Below are 27,338 nucleotides of genomic sequence, written 5' to 3' on the forward strand. Positions count from 1 at the left end.
TTCTCTAGGATTTTCTAAGATTTCCCATTTTAGTCGTCTGGCTTGATTGTATTACAACAAGCTTCTAGTATAAGGGAAATATATCATAGTCATTCCTACGAACATTCAGCTCAATGGCTCCATCACCGCAACACATTTTTCAATGACATCGGAGCCATCTCCCAGCAAGCCGGCCAGCCTGCAAAATGGTGTACGTTTACGAGTATATGTGGATGGATAGATGTTCGCTTTGCCAGATTACATTTCCTCACTTATGTCCTTGTCATTCGTTTTTGTTTTTTGTCTCCCAGGTCGTAAGCATGAAGTTAGTTAGTTGATAACTATACCCCCCTTGGAGCTTTAGTGGTAGGCGTTACCATCCATTTCATTTTGTAAAGTCTGTGGCATAAATTTCTTTTTACCTTTACGGCTTTTTGTATTCTTCTTTCTTTATGCTATTGTGTGTACAATTGGGATTTTCATTAACACAAAAAAAGTAACAAAAAATCACTCTTGAGCCCCTACTCCTCAAACTTCTGCCTACCCTATCTAAGGGAGCGGAAATTAACTTTTTCTCAATTGTTCCTACCTGTTAGTGTAGTTGCCTTATACTTATTTAGTTGTTTAAATGTGTTCTACCATTTTGTCCTAAATCTGGTATAGTGTTTTTTTCCTGGAAATGAAATGCCATTAGTGTATAGTAGTGTGAAAATCAAAAGCAACGATTTAATTAAAGAGTTTTCTATTACTCATAGGAAAATCAAGAGTTTTTTTAATTTAATTGAAGATGTACATGTAGATACATTCAACACCCAGAAAACAATGAACCCACCTTGAAAGAAAATGTAGGATTATTTTAAAAAATTCAAATTAGAATGTTTTACTAATTGCAACATGAAACAAACAAGTTAATAATGTATATATATTCTGGGTCGTGGTGAAATTTTGAGTCGATTTAAGCATGTCCGTCCGTCGGTCTGTTGAAATCACGCTAACTTCCGAACGAAACAAGCTCTCGACTTGAAACTTGGCACAAGTGTTGTTATTGATGTAGGTCGGATGGTATTGCAAATGGGCCATATCGGTCCACTTTTACGTATAGCCCCCATATAAACGGACCCCCAGATGTAGCTTGCGGAGTCTCCTTACTCTTAGCATATTTCATCCGATCTGGCTGAAATTTGGTACATGGTGTAAGTATATGGTCTCTAGCAACCAAGCAAAAATGTGTCCATATCGGTCCATAATTATATATAACCCCCATATAAACCGATCCCCAGATTTGGTTTGCGGATCCTCTAAGAGAAGCAAATTTCATCCGATCCGGCTGAAATTTGGTACATGGTATTAGTATATCGTCTTTAACAACCATGCAAAAATTGGTCCACATCGACCCATAATTATATATAGCCCCCATATAAGCCGATCCCCAGATTTGATCTCCGGAACCTCTTAGAGGAGCAAAATTCATCCAATCCGGATGAATACGTGGTGTTAGTATATGGTATCTAACAACCATGCAAGAATTGGTCTATGTCGGTCCATAATTATTTATAGCCCCCATATAAACCAATCCCCAGATTTGACCTGCGGAGCCCTTTGCAGGAGCAAAATTCATCCGATCCAGTTGAAATGTGGAACGTGGTGTTAGTATGTGGTTTCTAATAACCGTGCAAAAATTTGTCCATATCGGTCCATAATTATATATAGCCCCCATATTAACCGTTCCCCAGATTTGATCTCCGGAGCCTCTTGGAGGAGCAAAATTCATCCGATCCAGTTGAAATTTGGAACGTGGTGTTAGTATATGACCGCTAATAACCATGCCAAAATTGGTCCATATCAATCTATAGTTATATATAGCCGATCCCCAATCACACAAAAATTGGTCCATATCGGGTCATAATCATGGTTGCCACTCGAGCCAAAAATAATCTACCAAAATTTTATTTTTATATAAAACATTGTCAAAATGTTATTTCTATAGAAAATTTTGTCAAAATTTTATTTCTATGGAAAATTTTGTCAAAATTTTATTTCTATAGAGAATGTTGTCAAAATCTTAATTCTGTTGAAAATTTGTCAAAATTTTACTTCTATAGAAAATGTTGTCAAAATTTTATTTCTATACAACTTTCTTTAAAATTTTATTTTTATAGAAAATTTTGTCAAACTTAATTATATACGTATTTAATCGGCCTTTTTTAGTTTAATATATACCACGTATGGACTACCTTGCAATTTAGAAGACGGTGTTAGGAAGTTTTAAGATACCTTTCCATCGGCAAGTGTTACCGCAACCCAAGTAATTCGATTGTGGAAGACAGTCCTATCAAAAAAAGCGCCGCCAAAAAAGTAGTGGAAATGTTCTTTTTGGATCCGAAAGTGGTGCAAAATTGGCGCAGAAGCGATGATTTTAACATGGACTTGTCATAGGACGGATGTCCACCATTACAACAGACGTTGCACTGAAATTGTATCACTTCTTAAGGTGTGATGCGAATCTAGTGATTTGGATGTGAATAAAGAATTTTTGTGATATTTTGGCGAATAAATATTTTTTAAATTTTTTTTTATGATTTTTAATGTATTATAATGCTTGTCTGGAACGTTTGACATCAAATATTTTTAAAAAATCGCAATTTTTGTTGAAAGGATTTAGCCTTTTTTCCAAAATTTAAATAATTTGCACTATTTTATTAATTATACCCTGCGCCACACTGTGGAACAGGGTATTATAAGTTAGTGCATATGTTTGTAACACCCAGGAGGAGACGAGATAGACACATGCTCGGGCTGGGTCCCTGGGTCGATATAACCATATCCGTCTGTCTGTGAACACATTTGTGAACACATTTTTGTGATCAAAGTCTAGGTCGCAATTTATGTCCAATCGCCTTCAAATTTGGCACATGTTCCTAGTTTGGGTCAGAATAGAACCCTATTGATTTTGGAAGAAATCGGATCAGATTTAGATATAGCTCCCATATATATATTTCGCCCGATATGCACTAATATGGACCCAGCAGCCAGAGTTTCATACCGATTTACTTGAAATTTTGTACAAACATAACACTTAGTCAAGTGTGCAAAATTTGATTGAAATCTGAACCAATTTCAACTAAATTTGTCACAATTGACGACAATATTAATTGTACTTCTTGTACAATATTGTGAGCAAATCAGGATAAAACTCTGGGTCCTGGGACCATATAAGTACATATCAGGCGCAGGATATATGTTATATGGGAACTATATCTAAATCGGAACCAATTTGGCTGATATTTGACAAGTTTTTTTGAGACTCATAGAATATTTCGATATAAGGAATTTGAAGAAGATCGGTTGATAAACACGCTAATTATGACCAGATCGGTGGTAAATATATATGACAGCTATATCTAAATCTGAACCGATTTTTTTTTGCGAAACCAATAGCGATTGCCTTTATCCCGAAAAAAATATCCTATGCCAAATTTGAAGACTATCGGACTTAAACTGATATCTGTATTATGTATTTTGGCAATTTTTATCCAAATCGGAAAATTTCATATATGGGAGATTTGTCTAAATCTGAGCAGATTTTGACCAAATTTGGCACACATTGTTAAAATATCGATTGTACTGTTTGTTCAAAATTTCAAGTATATCGGAGTGGAATTGTGAACTACGGTGGCCATATGTGGCCGATCCATTTCCCGTTGGGTTCATATCGCTCGACAGATATATGTCGGTGCTACGGACGGACAGATGGACATGTCTAGATTGACTCAGCGAACGGCCCTGAACAAAATTTGCAATACATCATGTGTCTGTCTCGTCTGCTTCCGGGTGTTGAAAATATAGGCACTAATTTATAATGCCCTGTTCCACAGTGTAGCGCAGGGTATAAACAGTCTTTTTCGCCCGTATATACAGTCTTTTTCGCCCGTATATATATATATATATATATATATATATATATATATATATATATATATATATATATATATATATATATATATATATATATATATATATATATATATATATATATATATATATATATATATATATATATATATATATATATATATATATAATATATATATATATATATATATATATATAATATATATATATATATATATATATATATATATATATATATATATAATATATATATATATATATATATATATATATATATATATATATATATATATATATATATATATATATATATATATATATATATATATATAATATATATATATATATATATATATATATATATATATATATATATATATATATATATATTATATATATATATATATATATATATATATATATATATTAAATAAATAAATAAATAAATATTTCCAAATCGAGGATTTTTTTAATTTTAAAAGGTAATTAATTAAAACCAATTGAAATTCTATTAAAATTGTGATTGATTTGAATTCTATCAGTTTTCACAGCAAATATACCCATACAAGCCATGCTAAAGTTTATCTGCGATGGCTATAGGACGGATTGAATATGTCGTTTGATAATTGTTTCTGTTCTACTTTATCTACGTTTTTTTAGTCATTTGTTTTGCACTTCATCTAGTCATCGTCATTACTCCTGTTGGCAAGTGCTTTCAATGCTTGTCCCTATTGTTATATTCAATTTAACCTCTGTACTACATATCTATGTTTGTGTGTGTGTGTGTGAATGTGTCTGTATCACTCTTTAAATGTATTTTCATTCTATTTTCAATTTCAGAGATGGTTTATCTCACTCAGCACGACCCATGTCCGAAATGAAAAAATTGGAAATCCTGCGCAACATTACCGATTTGCTTGGCCGAACATTCTCCTCGCAATTTGTATTTCCGGTATTAGGACATGAGGATGGTACAACAACGAATTTCCGGCACATGGGCGATCTGTGGCGACACTGGCTGCCAACTGAAGCATTGCATACATTCGAAAAAGGTAAAACTGTTTCATATCACTAACATGCATATATCACAGAACGACCCATTTACACATATACACATGGTCACAATACTTCCACTTTCATGTGTGAATGCAAGTAAGTGATGGTGTGTGTGTGGGAATGTTCGGGTCCATATTTCCAGTGTATCTCCTTTTTGCTTGCACAGTTTTTTTTTTGTCTTCTTCTGCTGGTCTCATTTTGCCTAAGTAAACATTTGTACACTCACTTGCAGTTGGACTCACAACTCTTCATACTCCAGTAAAATCCACTGTATTAACTGGTAACTCAAGTAAAGTTTTAATAAAAGTATAGCTAGGTCAAGTAGAGCGGGTCGAAGAATAAAGAATGAAAAATAAAATTGGTCGTAAATCAAAGTTGTTTAATCTGTATTTATATTGCATAACACTAAGGTCATATAAGAGGTCTGATGAAAAACTAACGGTTATTTTAAACATTTTCAAAAATTTTATTATTACATCATTCATATTAAATCAAGGTCATCGCCATACTTCTTGACAAATGGTATGGTATAGCCCCATATAAACCTATCTTCCGGTTTGATTTCTTGGGCTTGTACATCTTCAAACAAATCGCTTCTGCAACATATACTCCCACACTGGTAGAAAAAGTTTCGTTAATACGATGCATTTCTACGTTGTATTAACGAAATTCTTCATTAAAAGTCAGCCAACGTAGCATTTCGTTATAACAACGTAGTTTCACGTTATATTTACGAAACCCTTTATGGAATACATTTCGTAGTATTAACGAATAATTACGTTGCTATTACGTAGCTTTTTCGTTTTATTAACTAATATTATTCGTTGTGTGAATGAAATTTATTGATTGTATGGATGCAGGCAGCTTATACGTTGTCTGAATGAAAATCATTCATTGTATGAATCCAGTTTTTTCATTGTATGAATGAAAGCCGAACGTTTTATAAATGAACACAAACGTTATATTAATGAAACCCAACCAATTATTGCATTTGAGTGTAGTCATTGGTAGTGTATTATTTTTTGTTAAGATCTTTGAAATATGATTTATATAAAGTAGGAAATAATATTTATGGATAAATTAGTAATTTAGTAATCATATATTGTGACTTTCACTTAAACAAAGTCTTTTATTTCTAAGACAAAAAAAAAAAACAAGTATATACGGCCGTAAGTTAGGCCAGGCCGAATCTTATGTACACTCCACCATGGATTGCGTAAAAACTTCTACGAGAGACTGTCATCCACAATCGAATTACTTGGGTTGTGGTATTTTAAAACTTCTTAACATCTAAATTGTGAGTTATTCCATACGTTGTATATATTAGACAAAAAAGTTATGTATAGGCAAGTATACAAATAATTACGAACCGACATGGACTTTTGCACGTAGACTTTTGCATGGTACGTAAAATTTTACTTCTATAGAAAATGTTGTCAATTTCAATAGAAGTAAAATTTTGACAAAATTTTCTATAGAAATAAAATTTGGAAAAAATGTTCTATAGAATTAAAATTTTGACAAAATTTTCTACAGAAATGAAATTTTGACAAAATTTTCTACAGAAATGAAATTTTGACAATGTTTTCTATAAAAATAATATTTTGGTAGATTATTTTTGGATCGAGTGGTAACCATGATTATGAACCGATATGGACCAATTTTTGTGTGATTGGGGATCGGCTGTATATAAGTATAGACCGATATGGACCAATTTTGGCATGGACTGCGGCCTTATACTAACACCACGTTGCAAATTTCAACCGGATCGGATGAATTTTGCTCCTCCAAGAGGCTCCGGAGATCAAATCTGGGGAACGGTTTATATGGGGGCTATATATAATTATGGACCGATATGGACCAATTCTTGCATGTTTATTAGAGACCACATTCTAACACCATGTTCCAAATTTCAACCGGATCGGATGAATTTTGCTCCTCCAAGAGGCTCCGGAGGACAAATCTGGGGATCGATTTTTCTGGGGCCTATATATAATTATGGACCGATATAGACCAATTCTTGCATGGTTGTTAGAGACCATATACTAACACCACGTACCAAATTTCAACCGGATCGGATGAATTTTGCTCCTCTAAGAGGCTCCGGAGGTCAAATCTGGGGATCGGCTTATATGGGGGCTTTATATAATTATGGGTCGATGTGGACCAATTTTTGCATGGTCATTAGAGAACATATACCAACACCATGTACCAAATTTCAATCGGATCGGATGACTTTTGCTTCTCTTAGAGGCTCCGCAAGCCAAATCGGGGGATCGGTTTATATGGGGGCTATATGTAATTATGGACCGATATGTACCAATTTTTGCATGGTTGTTAGATACCATATACCAACATCATGTACCAAATTTCAGCCGGATCGGATGAAATTTGCTTCTCTTTGATGCTCCGCAAGCCAAATCTGGGGATCGGTTTATATGGGGGCTATATATAATTATGGACCGATGTGGACCAATTTTTGCATGGTTATTAGAAACCATATACTAACACCATGTACCCAATTTCAGCCGGATCGGATGAAATTTGCTTCTCTTAGAGGCTCCGCAAGCCAAATCGGGGGATCGGTTTATATGGGGGCTATATATAATTATGGACCGATGTGGACCAATTTTTGCATGGTTATTAGAGACCATATACCAACACCATGTACCAAATTTGCTTCTCTTAGAGCAATCACAAGCCAAATTTGGGGGTCCGTTTATATGGGGGCTATATGTAAAAGTGGACCGATATGGCCCATTTGCAATACCATCCGACTTACATCAATAACAACTACTTGTGCCAAGTTTCAAGTCGATAGCTTGTTTCGTTCGGAAGTTAGCGTGATTTCAACAGACGGACGGACGGACATGCTTAGATCGACTCAGAATTTCACCACGACCCAGAATATATACTTTATGGGGTCTTAGAGCAATATTTCGATGTGTTACAAACGGAATGACAAAGTTAATATACCCCCATCCTATGGGTGAGGGCATAAAAATGATAATCGTATCGCCGTGTCCATTTATCCAATTTTTTTGCAACCAAGGTTCATTACGCTAATTGTTCCGCCTTCTACATCTGAAAGTTCATTTCCCCGAGGCATTTTCACTAAAGATTAAAAATTTACACTAAATTTCTTGCGAATATACAAAAAACACCAATTTGTCTCATCCACCATCTATGTTTATTATTCACAACGAAACTGTAATGAGCCTGTGCACTCTTCAGCGAAAAGAACGTAAATGTTGTTAAGGTTTGTCCATCAGACAAGTTTTCAGTAGAACTTTTTATCGTTTGTTTTTCAAGACGCACACGCAAACATGTGCTTATTGCCATGCTTACATGGCTATGTACAAATTACAGAGGCGCTACAGACGTATTAGAGAGAGAGAGAGTATGGAGAGACGTTTTAGAGAGAGAGAGGGAGAGAGAGTAAGGAGAGGCAGAAATACTCAAACTCCCATTCGTATTATTAATGAACATATTTCATGAACTTTTCAATTCCAGCTTCGGAGTATATAAAACGACTGTTTTAAGGGCTAAAAGTTGCCAAAAGTTACTCTCTATGTGCAAATGATTAACATACAATAATTTCATCTTGGAAAAATTTTTTATTCTAATTGTTGAAAAAATTACAAAGTTATTATTCGTAATATTACGAAATGTGTGTTAATATAACGAAAACCCAAAACACAAAACTGTCTTTTAACGATTTATTTCGTTGTATTAATGATCACTTTCGTTCTTATTACGAAAAATTTCGTTATATTAACGAAAAATAATCAACGAAGCCCGTACGTTAATAGTACGAAACATTTTTCTATCAGTGCAAACACATTCTGCTTCAAGCATATTGGTCCAAACAAAATATTGTTAGTATTGTTCAAATATATTATGTTTCACCTTAGGCATACACTGGTAGAAAAAAAAAAACACTTTTAATGAAATTTTCTTTGGGTGTATATATTTTTAAGGCGTCAATTGGTTACTTCCATTTGTATACCCTGCGCCACACTGCACTCAGAGAAGAGTGAACCCATTAGCGAGTTAGTTTTAACTAACAAGTGTTAATATTGAACTTCGTATGTCGCTAAAGAAGCATGTACCCATACTAAGTTCAACATTTTCTAATTTAATTGTAAAAAAAAAAATTAAAAACGAAAGAAATCAATGTTCTGGATTTGCTAGACCACCCGGTGTCTTGGAGCAAGGAGACCTCAAGGGGCGGGATTTGAGTTATTGCATCCCTATTTCTACATGTTATATTATATTTAGTACAAATCATTTATTAAAATTTATTTTTGTCGTTTTATAAAATTGTACCTTTTGTCCGGACGGAAGATTGAACTGCGTACCATCAGTTTTCTAACCAAACACACTATCCATTGGGCCACTTACCTCTTATACTCACCAACAACCAAATGTGATTTTGTTTATTCTTTTCTTGCTTGATTGCATGTATTCATTAACACATACAGTCAAGAGTGTCTATTTATAGAACAGCACATGATCACATGTTTCGAAGAAGAACTATTTTTGTTCAACAATAGTTACCCAGCAAAAAAAGAGTCGTCAAAAAAGTAATGGAAATGTTCTTTTTGGATCCGGAAGTGGCGCAAAATTGACGCAGAAGCGATGAATTTAACATGGGCTTGTCATAGGACGGAAGTCCTCCATTTCAACAGACGTTGCACTGAATTTGCATCACTTCTTTAGGTGTGATCCGAATTCAATGTTTTGGATGTAAATTAACAAATTCTGTGATAATTTGTGAAATAAATAGTTTTTATAATTTTTTATAATTTTTAATGGATTCCAACGCTTGTCGGAAACGTTTGACATCAAATATTTTTAAAAATTCACAATTTTTTTCAGATTGGATTTAGCATTTTTTTCGACAAAATTTAAATGAGTTTTACTATGTTATGAATTCTTACTCATTTTTTAACCTATTTGAAACAAAAACAGTTAAAATTACCTGTTAAAAATATGAAAAAAACCAAGAAATAAACAAGTAAGGAAAGTCTAAAGTCGGGCGGTGCCGACTATATTATACCCTGCACCACTTTGTAGATCTAAATTTTCGATACCATATCACATCCGTCAAATGTGTTGGGGGCTATATATAAAGGTTTGTCCCAAATATATACATTTAAATATCACTCGATCTGGAAGAATTTGATAGACTTCTACAAAATCTATAGACTCAAAATTTAAGTCGGCTAATGCACTAGGGTGGAACACAATGTTAGTAAAAAACAAGTATATACGGCCGCAAGTTCGGCCAGGCCGAATCTTATGTACCCACCACCATGGATTGCGTAGAAACTTCTACGAAAGACTGTCATCCACAATCGAATTACTTGGGTTGTGGTAACTTAAAACTTCTTAACATCGTTTTCTAAATTGTGATTTAGTCCATACATGGTATATATTAGACAAAAAAGTTATGTATAGTTAAGTCTACAAATAATTACGAATCGATATGGGCATGGTTGTTAACGACCATATACTAGCACAATGTACCAAATTTAAACTCACTCGGATGAAATTTGCTCCTCCAAGAGGTTTCAAAACCAAATCTCGGGATCGGTTTATATGGGGCTATGTACGATTATGGACTGATATGGACCACTTTTGGCATCGTTGTTAAATATCATATACTACCACCACGTACCAAATTTCAAGCAGATCGGATGAATTTTGCTTCTCCAAAAGGCACCGGAGGTCAAATCTGGGGATCGGTTTATATGGGAGCTATATATAATTATGGACTGATAGGAACCAATTCCTGCATGGTTGTTGGATACCATATACTAACATCACGTACCAAATTACAACCGAATGGGAAGAATTTTACTCTTCTAAGGGGCTCTGGAGGTCAAATCTGGGGATCGGTTTATATGGGGCCTATATTTAATTATGGACCGATATCGACCAATTTTTGCATGGGAGTTTGAGGCCATATATTAACACCACGTACCAAATTTCAACTGAATCAGATGAATTTTGGTCTTCCAAGAGGTTCCGGAGGTCAAATCTGGTGATCGGTTAATATGGGGTCTATATATAATTATAAACCGATGTGGACCAATTTTTGCATGGTTGTTAGAGACCATCTACTAACATCACGTACCAAATTTCAGCCGGATCGGATGAAATTTGGTTCTCCTAGAGGCCTCGCAAGCCAAATCGGGGGATCGGTTTATATGGGGGCTGTATATAATTATGGACTGATGTGGACTAATTTTTGCATGGTTGTTAGAGACCATATACTAACACCATGTACCAAATTTCAGCCGGATCGGATGAAATTTGCTTCTCTTAGAGGCCTCGCAAGCCAAATCGGTGGATCGGTTTATATGGGGGCTATATATAATTATGGACTGATGTGGACCAATTTTTGCATGGTTGTTAGAGACCATATACTAACACCATGTACCAAATTTCAGCCGAATCGGATGAAATTTGCTTCTCTTAGAGGCCTCGCAAGCCAAATCGGGGGATCGGTTTATATGGGGGCTATATATAATTATGCACCGATGTCGACCAATTTTTGCATGGTTATTAGAGACCATATACTGACAACATGTACCAAATTTCAACCGGATCGGATGAAATTTGCTTCTCTTAGAGGCCTCACAAGCCAAATTTTGGGGTCCGTTTATATGGGGGCTATACGTAAAAGTGGACCGATATGGCCCATTTGCAATACCATCCGACCTACATCAATAACAACTACTTGTGCCAAGTTTCAAGTCGATAGCTTGTTTCGTTCGGAAGTTAGCGTTATTTCAACAGACGGACGGACGGACGGACGGACGGACGGACATGCTCAGATCGACTCAGAATATATATACTTTATAGGGTCTTAGAGCAATATTTCGATGTGTTACAAACGGAATGACAAAGTTAATATACCCCCCATCCTATGGTGGTGGGTATAAAAATATGGAAAACGTTTAAATCTGAAGCAAACTTCGAAAAAGTTTATTTATGATTTATCGCTCGATATATATGTATTAGAAGTTTAGGAAAATTAGAGCCATTTTTACATCTTTTCGACTAAGCAGTGGCGATTTTACAAGGAAAATGTTGGTATTATGACCATTTTTGTCGAAATCGAATTCTGTCCAAATCGAGTGATATTTAAATGTATGTATTTGGGACAAACCTTTATATATAACAACCAACACATTTGACGGATGTGATATGGTATCGAAAATTTAGATCTACAAAGGGGTGCAGGGTATAATATAATCGGCCCCGCCCGACTTTAGACATTCCTTACTGTTTTTTTTTTTTTTTTTTGCAAATTGTGACAAAGTGGGCTCAGTATTTTGAACCTAGAAGTTCTGTTTTTGAAGAGATTCGTAATATTTCTTCTTAACTGCATTCCCTACAAAATTCTTTGAATTCTAAAAATAGAAAAAAGTGCCCATGTGCTTTAGATTAAAAGTTGTAAAGTCTACAGATTAGAATTTCAAAAAAATATCGAATTTTGACCATTTTTTTTTTTTTTTTTTTTTTTGAAAAAAGCACATACATTCTTTCTGTCTTAACATTTTTTTTATAGATTTCTGCCAACCTTTTTTACTTGTTTCTTATAGACCACCAAATAAGGATACGTTTTAAGCTTTTATCGGCCATGTTGATCAAGTAGTATATGAGTTCTTATCCTCCCAAAATCTGCAATTTTTCAAAAAGAAAAAATTTGGTTTTCAAAAATTCTCATTCGGCAAAGCACCGATTGCTAAGCTGTTTTCTAAAAAGCCCTATGTGTCCACTAACTAACTGTAAAAGGCTTCAACATCCTAAGCTGAGAAATATGCAAATAACAAAAAAAAACGTGTTTATCAATATATGTCCCCACTCTGGGGATTTTTAATACCAATTTTGGGAATGGTATATTCAGCAATATTTCTGAAAACAAATTTTTTCCTGCAAAAATCAATAAAAATCATAATGATATTACAATTAATTCAAAAGTTATTAAGGTTTCAATTCATATTTTTAATTCCCAAAAAATCGGAATTTTTGAAAAATATTGTTCCGTGACCCGCTCTCTCAAAGAGCTTTCCAACGATGTATTATATTTATACTTGTGCTTAGCCGAAAGCTCCAAAACTTGCACTAAACGTCGCTAACTCGGATAAAATAATGCATTTCTGCAAATGTACGTTTATATGGGGGCTATACCTAAATATAAACCGATTTAAATCAAATTCGGCACACTTGACGAGACTATCAAATATACTTCTTGTGCAAAGAAGAAATTTGAAGCAAATCAGAGAAAAAAAAAATCCGGCTTTTAGAGCCGGCTTCTGAGGCGTAAGATATATATGGGGGCTATATCTAACTCAGAACCGATTTCAACCAAACTCGGCATGCGTAGCTAGAATGTTAATTATGCTACCTGTACAAAATTTTAAATATATCGGAGTAAAACTGTGGTCTCGCAGTGAAAATTTAATTTCTGGTGGTCATGTAAGTGTATATAGGGCAATAGATATATATGGGAGTATGTAAATCTGAACCGATTTCCACCAAATTTTGCACACTTGACTGTACTACTTCAAGCAAATCTAGGGAGCCACCGTGGTGCAATGGTTAGCATGCCCGCCTTGCATACACAAGGCCGTGGGTTCGATTCCTGCTATGACCGAACACCAAAAAGTTTTTCATCGGTGGATTATCCCACCTCAGTAATGCTGGTGACATTTCTGAGGGTTTCAAAGCATCTCTAAGTGGTTTCACTGGAATGTGGAACGCCGTTCGGACTCGGCTATAAAAAGGAGGTACCTTGTCAACGAGCTTAACATGGAATCGGGCAGTACTCAGTGATAAGAGAGAAGTTCACCACTGTGGTATCACTGGACTGAATAGTCTAAGTGAGCCTGATACATCGGGCTGATACATCGGGCTGCCACATAATCTAACCTAACCTAACCTAACCTAACCTAGGGACCCTCAAATTTGCATACTTAGAGGAAAACACTTCAGCTTTCACATACAGAAAAAATTATGTTGATATCTTTATCCGTTCAAAAGTTACAGATTTGGAACCACAGTGCGTCTGTCTGTGAACACAGTTTTGTGATCAAAGTCTTGGTCGCAGTTATAGTCCAATCGACTTCAAATGTTTTTATACCCACCACCATAAAATGGTGACGGGATTATAATAAGTTTGTCATTCCGCTCAGGGAGAAATTCTAAAACGATATGTTATAACCATGTCCGTCTGTCTGTCTGGATGTATGTTGTAACCACGCTACAGTCTTCAATAATGAAGCAATAATGCTGAAATGTTACAAAAACTCGTCGTTTGTCTGCAGGAAGGTCAAGTTCGAAGATGGACTATATCCGTCCAGGTTTTGATATAGTCACCATATAAACCGAGCTTCCGATTTGGGGTTTGGGCCTATAGAGACCGTAGTTTTTATCCACTTTGCCTGAAATTGAAAATCTATAGGTATTTTAGGGCCATAAAGAGGTGTGCCAAAAATGGTGAGTATCAGTCTATGTTTTAATATAGCCCTTATATAGACCGATCTCCCGAGTTTAATTCTTGAGCTTATAGAAACCGTAGTTGTTATCCAATTTGCCTGCAATTAGAAATCTACAGGTATTTAAATAATGGGGATGAAAACATGCAGATTTCAGATTTAAAATCAAGGGGTTATTTCATCAGTTTCTTGCACACATACAATAAATGTTAAAGATTCCTCTAAAACTCAAACAAAATCCAGAATCTAATCTAGTCTGCATAAGTAAAATCTTTAAAGTTATCTTCGGGAAGTGTACTGGTTGAACTGCTCTGCTTGGGAGAATATCTGTCATCAAACTCCGCTGAAATTTCAAAGGAGAAATATTTGATTCATGGTGGTGGGTATTTGAGATTCGGCCCGGCATAACTTTCTGCTGTATATACTTGTTTGTGGGTCAGAATAGAACTCTATTGTTTTTGGAAGAAATCAGTTCAGATTTAGATATAGCACTTATATATATCTTTCGCCCGATATGTACTTATACGACCCCAAAAGAAAAAGTTGTATCCTAAAGTGTGCCGAATTTGGTTGAAATCGGTTCAGATTAAAATAAAGCTCCCATATATATCTTTCGCCCGATATTCACTTATATGTCCTCAGAAGCTAAAGTTTTACTCCGATTTTCTTTAAAGTTTGCACAGTAGAAATAACAATCTAAATATGCACGTCAAATTTGGTTGAAATCGGTTCAAAGTTAGATACAGCTCCCATATATATGTTTTTCCGATTTGGGCACAAAAGACCAAAATATCCATATCTTCTTTGTCTAATCACCCCTGCAAAGTCGAAAAATTGAAAAGTGACTCAAATTTTACTATACTTCTAATTAGAGGTGTGCAGATGACACGAAATTATCGTGACTCACGCGTGAGTTGTGAGTCACGCAAATGGCAATGACGTGAGTGTTCGCTCACGAATTCATTTACAATTTTAGTGACATCTAGGGTGTTAAGAGTTTAATAACGTTCTTGATTTTAATCATGCCCATGTTTTCAGACAGGTCCTTAAGGTAGGTTAGGTTAGGTTAGGTTAGGTTATGTGGCAGCCCGATGTATCAGGTTCACTTAGACTATTCAGTCCATTGTGATACCACAGTGATGATCCCTAAGGTAAATTACTCACGACATTTTTCGTGAGTCACAATATTTTTCCTGTGTCACGGTACTTTTCGTGAGTCACAACATTTTCGTGCGTGAGTACAAATTTCCTTTTCGTGAGTGTGCGTAAGTCCTACCAAACAATATTGTGCGATTTTCCGTCGTGAGTTTGCGTGAGTAAAATATTACTCACGTGCCCACCTCTACCTCTAACACGTATACATCGACCTATAAATCATTAATGCGCTTTTGTGAAGTTGCATAAAAATTGCTTTAGATTGAAATATTTCCCGTATTTGTTTACTAATGTAGTGTTACACCTGAACGAACTGTGTTTTACCTGAAGGATACAAGGACAAAAAGTAAAACGACCCACTCTATGGATCCTTGGCCTTAAACATTTCGGTTTAGGGTGTAATCGTTCACATTGCATTCTTCGATTATTGTGTTGAAGTCAGCATCCCTGGGTAAAAGGTATTCAATTGCAAAGTGCCTTTAACGAAAATTGATTTTGTGGATATTCAGCGAATAAGGCACATACATCTATAGTGTTGTGCACATACTTTTCGTAATTTAATAATATGCTAAGTCGAAAATTAAGCTTCTTCAGAAAAATATGATTATTGTTTGTAGTTAAAATTCAATTGAAGCTTTTTTCATTACTTTTATGTGGGCTAATCGCATATCCTTATTCCCAGATTAAATTCAACAAATTACACGTACAATACATGTTATTTGTGGAATTTCCATAACGTCTTGAAATTAAACACGGTTTAGCCCATTGTTAAAATTCGTTGGATATATGTATCGCCCACATGTCCACAGAGTAGATACACTGTTAGAAAAATATGTTTTTCATATGTTCTGATATAAACAAAATGTGTTTCGGACACAATTTTTAAACACAATATATTTAAGTGCCAACATGTAATGTTCCTAAACTAACACTAAATGTTTGGGAGACATATGTTAATATGTTAAAATATATTATGTTTGGGGTATGAATGTTTCATAAAAATAATATGTGTGAATGTAAACATATATAAATTTACAAATTTCGAGCAAACATATATACACAGTCTCACATAAGTTTACATACCCTTGAGGTTTTTACCTTATAACTAAACATGTTTCTTGTTGTTGTTTATAATCCAAACTAAAAACATCTTCTTGAAAATGGACAAATACTTTGTTTTTCAAATTAATTTACAAAATCTAAAGCATATATATGCATATTTTATTATATTTTAATAATTAAAGAAAATACAATTTCTTAAACCGTATGTAAACTTGTGTAAGACTGTGTATGTTTACAATTTCTGTGAAATGGTTGTATGTTGTTTCGGAAAACTGATTTATGATAAGGCCAAAAATTTTATATGCTTAAGTCTAAATATTATTTAATTTGAATATTAGAATGAGACATTCGGAACCAAGAGCATAGAGATTTGAAAAAAAAAACAGCATGTGTTTTCACCTTGAGAGGAGAATTTTATGTATGTGGGGACTGTAAATTTTTAATAACCCACATTTTGAAGTTTCATTATAAAAATTTAATATAGTATAAATGACTAAATTGCAAAAAAAACAAGTATATACGGCCGTAAGTTCGGCCAGGCCGAATCTTATGTACCCTCCACCATGGATTGCGTAGGAACTTCTACTAAAGGCTGTCATCCACAATCGAATTACTTGGGTTGCGATAACACTTGCCGATGGCAAGGTATCGTAAAACTTTTTAACACTGTCTTCTAAATTGTAAGTTAGCCCATACGGGGTATATATTAAACAAAAAAAGGCCGATTAAATACGTATATAATATAGTTTGACAAAATTTTCTATAGAAATGAAAACTTGACAATATTTTCTATAGAAATAAAATTTTGACAAAATTTTCTATAGAAATAAAAACTTGACAAAATTTTCTATAGAAATAAAATGTTGACAAAATGTTCTATGGAAGTAAAATGTTGACAAAATTTTGTATAGAAATAAAATGTTGACAAAATTTTCTACAGAAATAATTTTTTTACAAAATTTTCTATAAAAATAAAATGTTGACAAAACTTTCTATGGAAATAAAATTTTGACAAACATTTCTATAGAAATAAACGTTTGACAAAACTTTCTATAGAAATGAAATTTTGACACAACTTTCTATAGTAATAAAATTTGACAAAATTTTCTATGGAAATAAAGTTTTGGTAGATTATTTTTGGCGATATGGACCAATTTTTGTGTAATAAGTCATCGGCTATATATAACTAAAGACCGATATTGACCAATTTTTACATGGCTGTTAGAGGCCATATATTGACAAAATGTACCAAATTTCAACCGCATCGGATGACTTTTGCTATATATAATTATGGACCGATATGGACCAATTTTTGCATGGTTGTTAGATACCATATACTAACACCATGTACCAAATTTCAACTGGATCGGATGAATTTCGCTCCTCCAAGAGGCTCCTGAGGTCAAATCTGGGGATCGGTTTATATGGGAGCTATATATAATTATGAACCGATATGGACCAATTTTTGCATGGTTGTTAGAGACTATATACTAACACCACGTACTAAATTTCAATTGGATCGGATGAATTTTGCTCCTCCAAGAGGCTCCGGAGTTCAAATCTGGGGATCGGTTTATATGGGAGCTATATATAATTATGAACCGATATGGACCAATTTTTGCATGGTTGTTAGAGGCCGTATACTAACATCAGGTACCAAATTTCAACAGGATCGGATGAATTTTGCCCCTCCAAGAGGCTCCGGAGGTCAAATCTGGGGATCGGTTTATATGGGGGCTATATATAATTATGGACCGATATGGACCAATTTTTGCATGGTTGTTAGAGACCGTATACTAACATAAGGTACCACATTTCAACCGGATCGGATGGATTTTTCCCCTCCAAGAGGCTCCGGAGGCCAAATCTGTGGATCGGTTTACATGGGGGCTATATATAATTATGGACCGACATGGACCAATTTTTGCATGGGTGTTAGAGACCGTATACTAAGACCACGTACTAAATTTCAACCGGATCGGATGAATTTTGCTCCTCCAAGAGGCTCCGGAGGTCAAATCTGGGGATCGGTTTATATGGGAGCTATATATAATTATGGACCGATATGGACCAATTTTTGCATGGTTGTTAGAGGCCGTATACTAACATCAGGTACCAAATTTCAACCGGATCGGATGAATTTTGCTGCTCCGGGAGGCTCCCCAAGCCAAATTTGGGGATCGGTTTATATGGGGGCTATACGTAAACGTGGTCCGATATGGCCGATTTTCAATACCATCCAACCTACATCAATAACAACTACTTGTGCCAAGTTTCAAGTCGATAGCTTGTTTCGTTCGGAAGTTAGCGTGATTTCCACAGACGGACGGACAGCCGGACAGACGGACAGACGGACGGACGGACGGACATGCTTAGATCGACTCAGAATTTCACCACGACCCAGAATATATATACTTTATGGGGTCTTAGAGCAATATTTCGATGTGTTACAAACGGAATGACAAAGTTAATATACCCCCATCCTATGGTGGAGGGTATAAAAATTGGTTCGGTCGGAGCAGGAATTGAACCCACGACCCTTTGCATGCACGGCAGACATGCTAACCACTGCTCCACGTGGCCAACAAATGTATGTTTCTTTTAAATAATGTTATGTTTGCATGGGCTCGTGGGCGCTGCAAAGTATGTAACTTGTAACGATAATTGTCTACTGGTGACTATAACTACTACGTAGCCCAGTGGATAGTGTGTTGGCTTACAAACTGTATGGGCCTCGGTTCGATTCTCCGCCCAGGCGAAATTAAAAAAAAATTATAAAATTGAATAATTTCTTCAACATTATTTGTATTACAGAAAAAGGTGCCAAGAACTAAAAATTTCGTGGAAGTGAAAATTATTTGAGGGAATGATCACAATCTTCTTTGGGGAAAATTCTTCCAAGCATATAATTTTTTGGGCTCAAAATGCTTCCAAACATATAATATGTTCACATAAAATAAACATATTAATATTTCGGCAGTATCCAATAATATATGTGCTTCCTGCAAAATATGTTTGGAACATATGTTAAAGAAGCGATTTTTTTTGAGGGTGTATAAATGTATGTTGACTAGACTAAAACAAAAATTCAAAGTCCAAATACAAACGTTGGAAAAGAGTTCTTCTAGTAACATAGTAGAAGCTATCAAGTGTATGCTACACAAACTAAAGAGTGGAAACTAAATCAATATTTATACTACGGGTTTAAGTCAATTAAACAAAAAATGAATAAGCAAATATATAGGCTAGGTTAGGTATAGCGGCAGCGTAATATTTCAGTCTCACTTAGTTCAGCTTTATACCAAATGGTGAACTTCTCCCTTATCACGATAATAAGAGAGAACCACTATGGTATCACAATGAACTAAATAGTCTAAATGAGCCTGATACATCGGGCTGCCATCTTATCTAACCTAACCTAACTGCAAGATATTTTAAACCTTCTTAGCACTGTCTTCTAAATTGTAAGTTCCTCCACATGGGCGGAGGCTACACAGAAAAAATATTTCCAATTAAAATTATTTCCAATTAAAAAGTTGATTAAAATTGAGCGCATAATCAAATTGAAAAATAAAATCAGTTAAGATAATGATACCGGGCACATTTTTACATTTTGAAATAAAATATTCATTTATCCCACATAAATAACAGATAATAAAAGTCGAAAAAGTAAAAAAAAAATATGTTTGTAGGTTTTTAACAGGTTGTCTGATAAGCCCCCGGTCTAACAACGAAAAACACATTTTTTGTCAAAATAAGTTTTTATTATTCAACATAGTTCCCTTCAAGAGCGATACAACGATTATAACGACCTTCTAATTTTTGGAAGGCGGAACAACACTTTTTATACCATTCACCACTACTGTGGTACAGGGTATAATAAGTTTGTGCATTTGTATGTAACGCCAAGAAGGAAAAGTCTGAGACCCATCGTTTAGTATACCGATCGTCATAGAATTAAATTCCGAGTCGATTTAGCGTCCGTCTGTCTGTCTGTCTGTCTGTCTGTTTGTCTATCTGTTGATGTATTTTTGTGTGCAAAGTACAGCTCGCAGTTTTAGTCCGATTGTCCTAAAATTTGGTATAGGGTCCTATTTCGGCTCAAAGACGATCCCTATTGATTTTGGGAAAAATCGGTTCAGATTTAGATATAGCTGCCATATATATTTTTCACCGATCTGGTCATAATTGGCGTGTATATCAACCGATCTTCCTTAAATTCCGTACATCCGAATATTTTATGAGTCTCGAAAAACTTGCAAAATATCAGCAAAATCGGTTCAGATTTAGATATAGCTCCCATATATAGCTTTCGCCCGATTTACACTCATATGACCACAGAAGCCAATTTTTAACTCCGATTTAGTTGAAATTTTGCACAGGGAGTAGAATTAGCATTGTAGCTATGCGTGCCAAATTTGGTTGAAATCGGTTCAGATTTAGATATAGCTCCCATATATATGTTTTTCTGATTTCGACAAAAATGGTCAAAATACCAACATTTTCCTTGTAAAATCGCCACTGCTTAGTCGAAAAGTTGTAAAAATGACTCTAATTTTCCTAAACTTCTAATACATATATATCGAGCGATAAATCATACACACAAAAAAATTTGTTTCTGATTCAATCACGAAATTAATTGATCCAATTAATTTTTTAATTGAAATGTCTTCAATCACGAAAATGATAGTATCAATCACAGTTTTAATTGGGCATAGAAAAAATTCTTGATTAAAAAATTAATTGATTTCATTACCAAATTTCAATTAATTTTTTAATTGATTCAATTAAAAATTTAATTGATGTTGATTGCAAAACTCAATTAATTTTGTAATTAAAAAAGGTAACTATTTTCAATTACATTCTGAATTGGCTCAGAATTTTTATTTGGATTAACAATTGATTGTTTGAAAAAAAAAACAAATCTAATTAAAAATTTAAAAAAATGTTCATCACTTTTTTAACTGACTTAGTCTTCCGAATTTGAATAAAAGTTAATTGTATCAATTAAATTTTTAATTAAAAATTTTTAAATTTTCAATCATTGACTAAATTAACTTAATGTTTCTCTCTTGATTAAAAAGTTAATTGTACCAATTAATTTATTAATTGAAAAAAATTTCAACTTCAATTAACTTTTTAATTGGAAATATTTTGGTGATATTTTTTTCTGTGTAAATAAACTTTTTCGAAGTTTCCTTAAAATTGCTTCAGATTTAAACGTTTCCCATATTTTTTTACAAACATTGTGTTCCACCATAGTGCATTAGCCGACTTAAATTTTGAGTCTATAGATTTTGTAGAAGTCTATCAAATTCTTCCAGATCGAGTGATATATATATGTATGTATTTGGGACAAACCTTTATATATAGCCCCCAACACATTTGACGGATGTGATATAGTATCGAAAATTTAGATCTACAAAGTGGTGCAGGGTATAATATAGTCGGCCCCGTCCGACTTTAGACTTTCCTTACTTGTTTCTTCTTCAAATGGGCCGTTTTGCCCCGCTTTCGACCTTCATACGCTCCAATAACGCCATATAATAGTCACTGTTGATGGTTTTCCCTTCTCAAGATAATCGATAAAAATTATTCCATGCGCATCCCAAAAAACAGAGGCCATTACTTTGCCAGCGACTTTTGAGTCTTTCCACGCTTCGGAGACGGTTCACCGGTCGTTGTCCACTCAGCCGCCTGTCGATTGGACTCAGGAATGTAGTCGAGGAGCCATGTTTCATCCATTGTCACATATCGACGGAAAAACTCGGGTGTATTACGAGTTAACAGCTGCAAACACCGCTCAGAATCATCAACACGTTGTTGTTTTTGGTCAAATGTGAGGTCGCGCGGCACTCATTTTGCACAGAGCTTCCGCATATCCAAATAATTGATAAATGATGTGACCAACACGTTCCTTTGATATCTTTAAGGCCTCTGCTATCTCGATCAACTTCATTTTTACGGTCATTCAAAATCATTTTGTGGATTTTTTGATGTTTTCGTCGGTAACCACCTCTTTCAGGCGTCCACTGCGTTCACCGTCCTCCGTGCTTATTTCACCAGGCTTGAATTTTGCATACCAATCAATAATTGTTGATTTCCCTGGAGCAGATTCCGGAACTCATAATCAAGCCAAGCTTTTGCTTCACCGTATTTTTCCTTCAGAAAACAGTATTTTATCAAAACACGAATTCTTTTTTCTATTTTTTTCACAATAACAAAAGTTGCTTCACAAAAGACGCTCTATCTCACAACTACTTGACTTACAGACGTCAAATTTTGACACGAATCATTTGAAGGTTTAATACTAGCGACGCTAGTATTAAACCTTCAAATGTGTCAGACACCGGACTTATCAGCCAACCTGTTATACCCTCCACCATAGGATGGGGGTATATTAACTTTGTCATTCCGTTTGTAAACACAATATTGCTTAAGACCCTATTTGTGTGAGATTCTGGGTCGCGATGAAATTCTGAGTCGATCTGAGCATGTCCGTGCGTCCGTCCATCTGTTGAAATCACGCTAACTTCCGAACGAAACAAGCTATCGACTTGAAACTTGGCACAAGTAGTTGTTATTGATGTAGGTCGGATGGTATTGCAAATGGGCCAGATAGGTTCAATTTTACGTATAGCCCCCATATAAACGGACCCCCAAATTTGGCTAGCAGACCCTCTAAGAGAAGCAAATTCCGTCCGATCCGCCTGAAATATGGTACATGGTGTTAGCATATGGTCTCTAACATATATGCAAAACTTGGTCCACATCTTTCCATAATTATTTATATATAGCCCCCATATAAACCGATCCCCCGATTTGGCTTGCGGAGCTCTAAGAGAAGCAAATTTCGTCCGATCCGGCTGAAATTTGGTACATGGTGTTAGCATATGGTCTCTAACACCTACGCAAAACTTGGTCCACGTCGGTCATAATTATATATAGCCCCTATATAAACCGATCCCCCGATTTGGCTTGCGGAGCCCTCTAAGAGAAGCAAATTTAGTCCGATCCGGCTGAAATTTGGTACATGGTGTTAGCATATGGTCTCTAACACCTACGCAAAACTTGGTCCACATCGGTCCATAATTATATATAGCCCCTATATAAACGATCCCCCCGATTTGGCTTGCGAGCCTCTAAGAGAAGCAAATTTCGTCCGATCCGGCTGAATTTGGTACATGGTGTTAGCATATGGTTTCTAACAACCATGCAACAACTGGTCCACATCGGTCCATAATTATATATAGCCCCCACATAAACAGATCCCAGATTTGGCTTGCGAGTCCTCTAAGAGAAGAAAATTTCATCCGGCTGAAATTTGGTACATGGTGTTAGTATGTGGTCTCTAATGACCAGTCAAAAATTGGTCCACATGGGTCCATAATTATATATAGCCCCCATAATAAACCGATCACCAAATTTGACTTCCGGAGCCTCTTGGAAGACCAAAATGCATCTGATTCAGTTGATATTTGGTATGTGGTGTTAATATATGGCCTCAAACACCCAATGCAAAAATTGGTCGAAATCGGTCCATAATTATATATAGCCCCCATATAAACCGATCCCCAGATTTGAACTCCGGAGCCCCCTGGAAGAGCAAAATTCATCCGATTCGGGTTGAAATTTGGTACGTGGATGTTAGTATATGGTATCCAACAACCATGTAGGAATTGGTCCATTTCAGTCCATAATCATATATAGCCCCATATAAACCGATCCCGAGATTGGTTTTTGAACCTTTTGGAGGAGCAAGTTTAATCCGAGTCAGTTGAAATTTGGTACATGTGCTAGTATATGGCCGTTAACAACCATGCCTAAGTAGGTACATATCGGTCTATAGTATATAGCCCACAGATAAATCGATCCGAATATATATATATATATTATATATATATATATATATATATATATATATATAATATATATATATATATATATATACATATATATATATATATATATATATATATATATATATATATATATATATATATATATATATATATATATATATATATATATATATATATATATTATATATATATATATATATATATATATATATATATATATATATATATATATATATATATATATATATATATATATTGCACCACGTGCCACCGTGGTGCAATGGTTAGCATGCCCGCCTATATTATATATATATATATATGTATATATTTATGTATATATATATATATATATATATATATATATATATATTATATATATATATATATATATATATATATATATATATATATATATATATATATATATATATATATATATATATATATATATATATATATATATATATATATATATATATATATATATATATATATTATATATATATATATATATATATATATATATATATATATATATATATATATATATATATATATATATATATATATATATATATATATATATATATATATATATATATATATATATATATATATATATATATATATATATATATATATATATATATATATATATATATATATATATATATATATATACATAAATATATATATATATATATATATATATATATATATACATAAATATATATATATATATATAGGCGGGCATGCTAACCATTGCACCACGTGGCACCGTGGTGCTTTGGAGCTTGCAAAGGGATTCTTCTTATGCCAATTTTTTTTACAACAACAATAGCATCAGAAGTTAAACCAACGGTATTTTTTTATTATGCTCACTCCAAACAATGATATAGTAAAAACAAAGATAAAATAAACCTTTAGTGGAAAGGATAGAAGAAGGAGAAAAAATTCAGCACAGCACTACTATTATTTTTGAGCACAACTGTATATATATATATATATATATATATATATATATATATATATATATATATATATATATATATATATATATATATATATATATATATATATATATATATATATATATATATATATATATATATATATATATATATATATATACTTTATGGGGTCTTAGAGCAATATTTCGATGTGTTACAAACGGAATGACAAAGTTAATATATCCCCCATCCTATGGGGAGGGTATAACAAGCATATACGGCCGTTTTTATGTACCCTCCACCATGGATTGCGTAGAAACTTCTGTCATCCACAATCGAATTACTTGGGTTATGGTAACAGTTGTCGATGGCAAGGTATCTTAAAACTTCTTCACATCGTCCTCTAAATTGTATTTTAATTAATTCATTCTCAAACTTTTTTTATCTGTGTATATTTCACTTATTATCAAAAACTAATATAAATACATTGTAGTACAGTCGTTAAAGAGTTGTTGTCTCATAACCAAATTTTCTTATAGGAGTTATATTCATAATAGAATTGTCATCTAACCTGAATGTAAAATTTGTTCTTTTATAATTTTTTTCTTATACCAAAAAATAATATTTATATAACATTTTCTTATATACGTTTTTTATTATATGAGATATGCTTATATCCGTTACCCATTGTATAAATTTTCAACTCTTTCCAACGTAAAAATATATGTCATTCACATTTCTTACCTTAATATATAACTTTTCTTCAAGCTTCTACTATAACAATCTTCAAGTTTATTTTAGTTTCAACTTGAATATTTTAAATGTGGCACTAGAAAAGTTTCCTTCGTATAATCAATCTTGGTTTAGATAATTTAAACAAGGAATTCCCCAAAGAACCACATGCGGTTTTTCTGCTATACATCTATATATGTACTTAACGAATTTCTCAAAGGAAACAACATTTGATATTCGAAACGAATAAAGCGAATGTTTGCAATGTCTCTGTCAAATTTGATGTAAACAAAAAAAAAAAAAAAAAAAAAACAATCGAAAAAATACATTTTGCCCCAATTTGATGTACAATACTTACAAGTGTTGTACCATGGTAATAAGAAAATCCCCATTGGGTAAACATTACATCATGTCGTCCAGCATAAGACGTAAAAGCATCAGTATTGGAAACAAAAGTAAATATAAAACAAAAACTGATGTCTTGATTAGAAGGCAATATCGATGCAGCCTCAAAACGTCGGGCATGAGACAATGTTCACAGATAAATTTCTTTTTTGTTTTGTTGACATACATTTCACAAAAATGTTCGTATCCAATTCCCCATGTACACTCAAAATAATACTTGCAATATAATATGGAAACTTTTGCAGTGTGGAAAATCGGTTAATATTGAGGGTGCTTTTAGGAGTTTTTTATGTGAATCACTCTGTTGTCTGACATATGTTTTGACAGTTTAAAGTGATGTCTCTACTCTGTATTGTTTGGCAAATCATCATGCATAAGTACAACGCTTCCAAATCTTGGAAATTTATTTAAAAAAAACAGTGTTCAATTAAAAATGTTTATTGGCCACTTTGTGAATTTTATAATGCAAAATTCTCTTCAGTGATGAGGCTCATTTTTGGTTGAATAGATATGTCATATATGCCATATTTGAAGAAAATATAATCCACACGCCATTCAAGAATGAAGAATTGGTTGCGGTCTATGGTCTCTTGGAATCATCAGTCCTTATTTCTTTAAAAATGAGGAAGGACGGCGCGTTATCGTGAATAGAAATCGATACGGAATCTTGATCAATGAATTTTTGTTGCCAAAACTTCAAGATATGGATGTAA

The 27,338-nt window shown here is 33.9% G+C and overlaps 1 protein-coding gene across 1 annotated transcript in view; it reads left to right on the forward strand.

Moving 5' to 3' along the window:
• The window catches only part of LOC142235690 (cyclic GMP-AMP phosphodiesterase SMPDL3A), a 329,846-nt gene that overhangs the window by 39,359 nt on the left and 263,149 nt on the right, over window positions 1-27,338 (forward strand). Inside the window, exon 4 of the mRNA XM_075306949.1 lies at window positions 4,732-4,943. Within this exon, the coding sequence (XP_075163064.1) occupies window positions 4,732-4,943 (212 nt within the window). The remainder of the gene's footprint in view (window positions 1-4,731; window positions 4,944-27,338) is intronic.

Source organism: Haematobia irritans, chromosome 4, assembly GCF_050003625.1.
Source record: "Haematobia irritans isolate KBUSLIRL chromosome 4, ASM5000362v1, whole genome shotgun sequence".
In the NCBI taxonomy this organism is placed as follows: Eukaryota; Metazoa; Arthropoda; class Insecta; order Diptera; family Muscidae; genus Haematobia; species Haematobia irritans.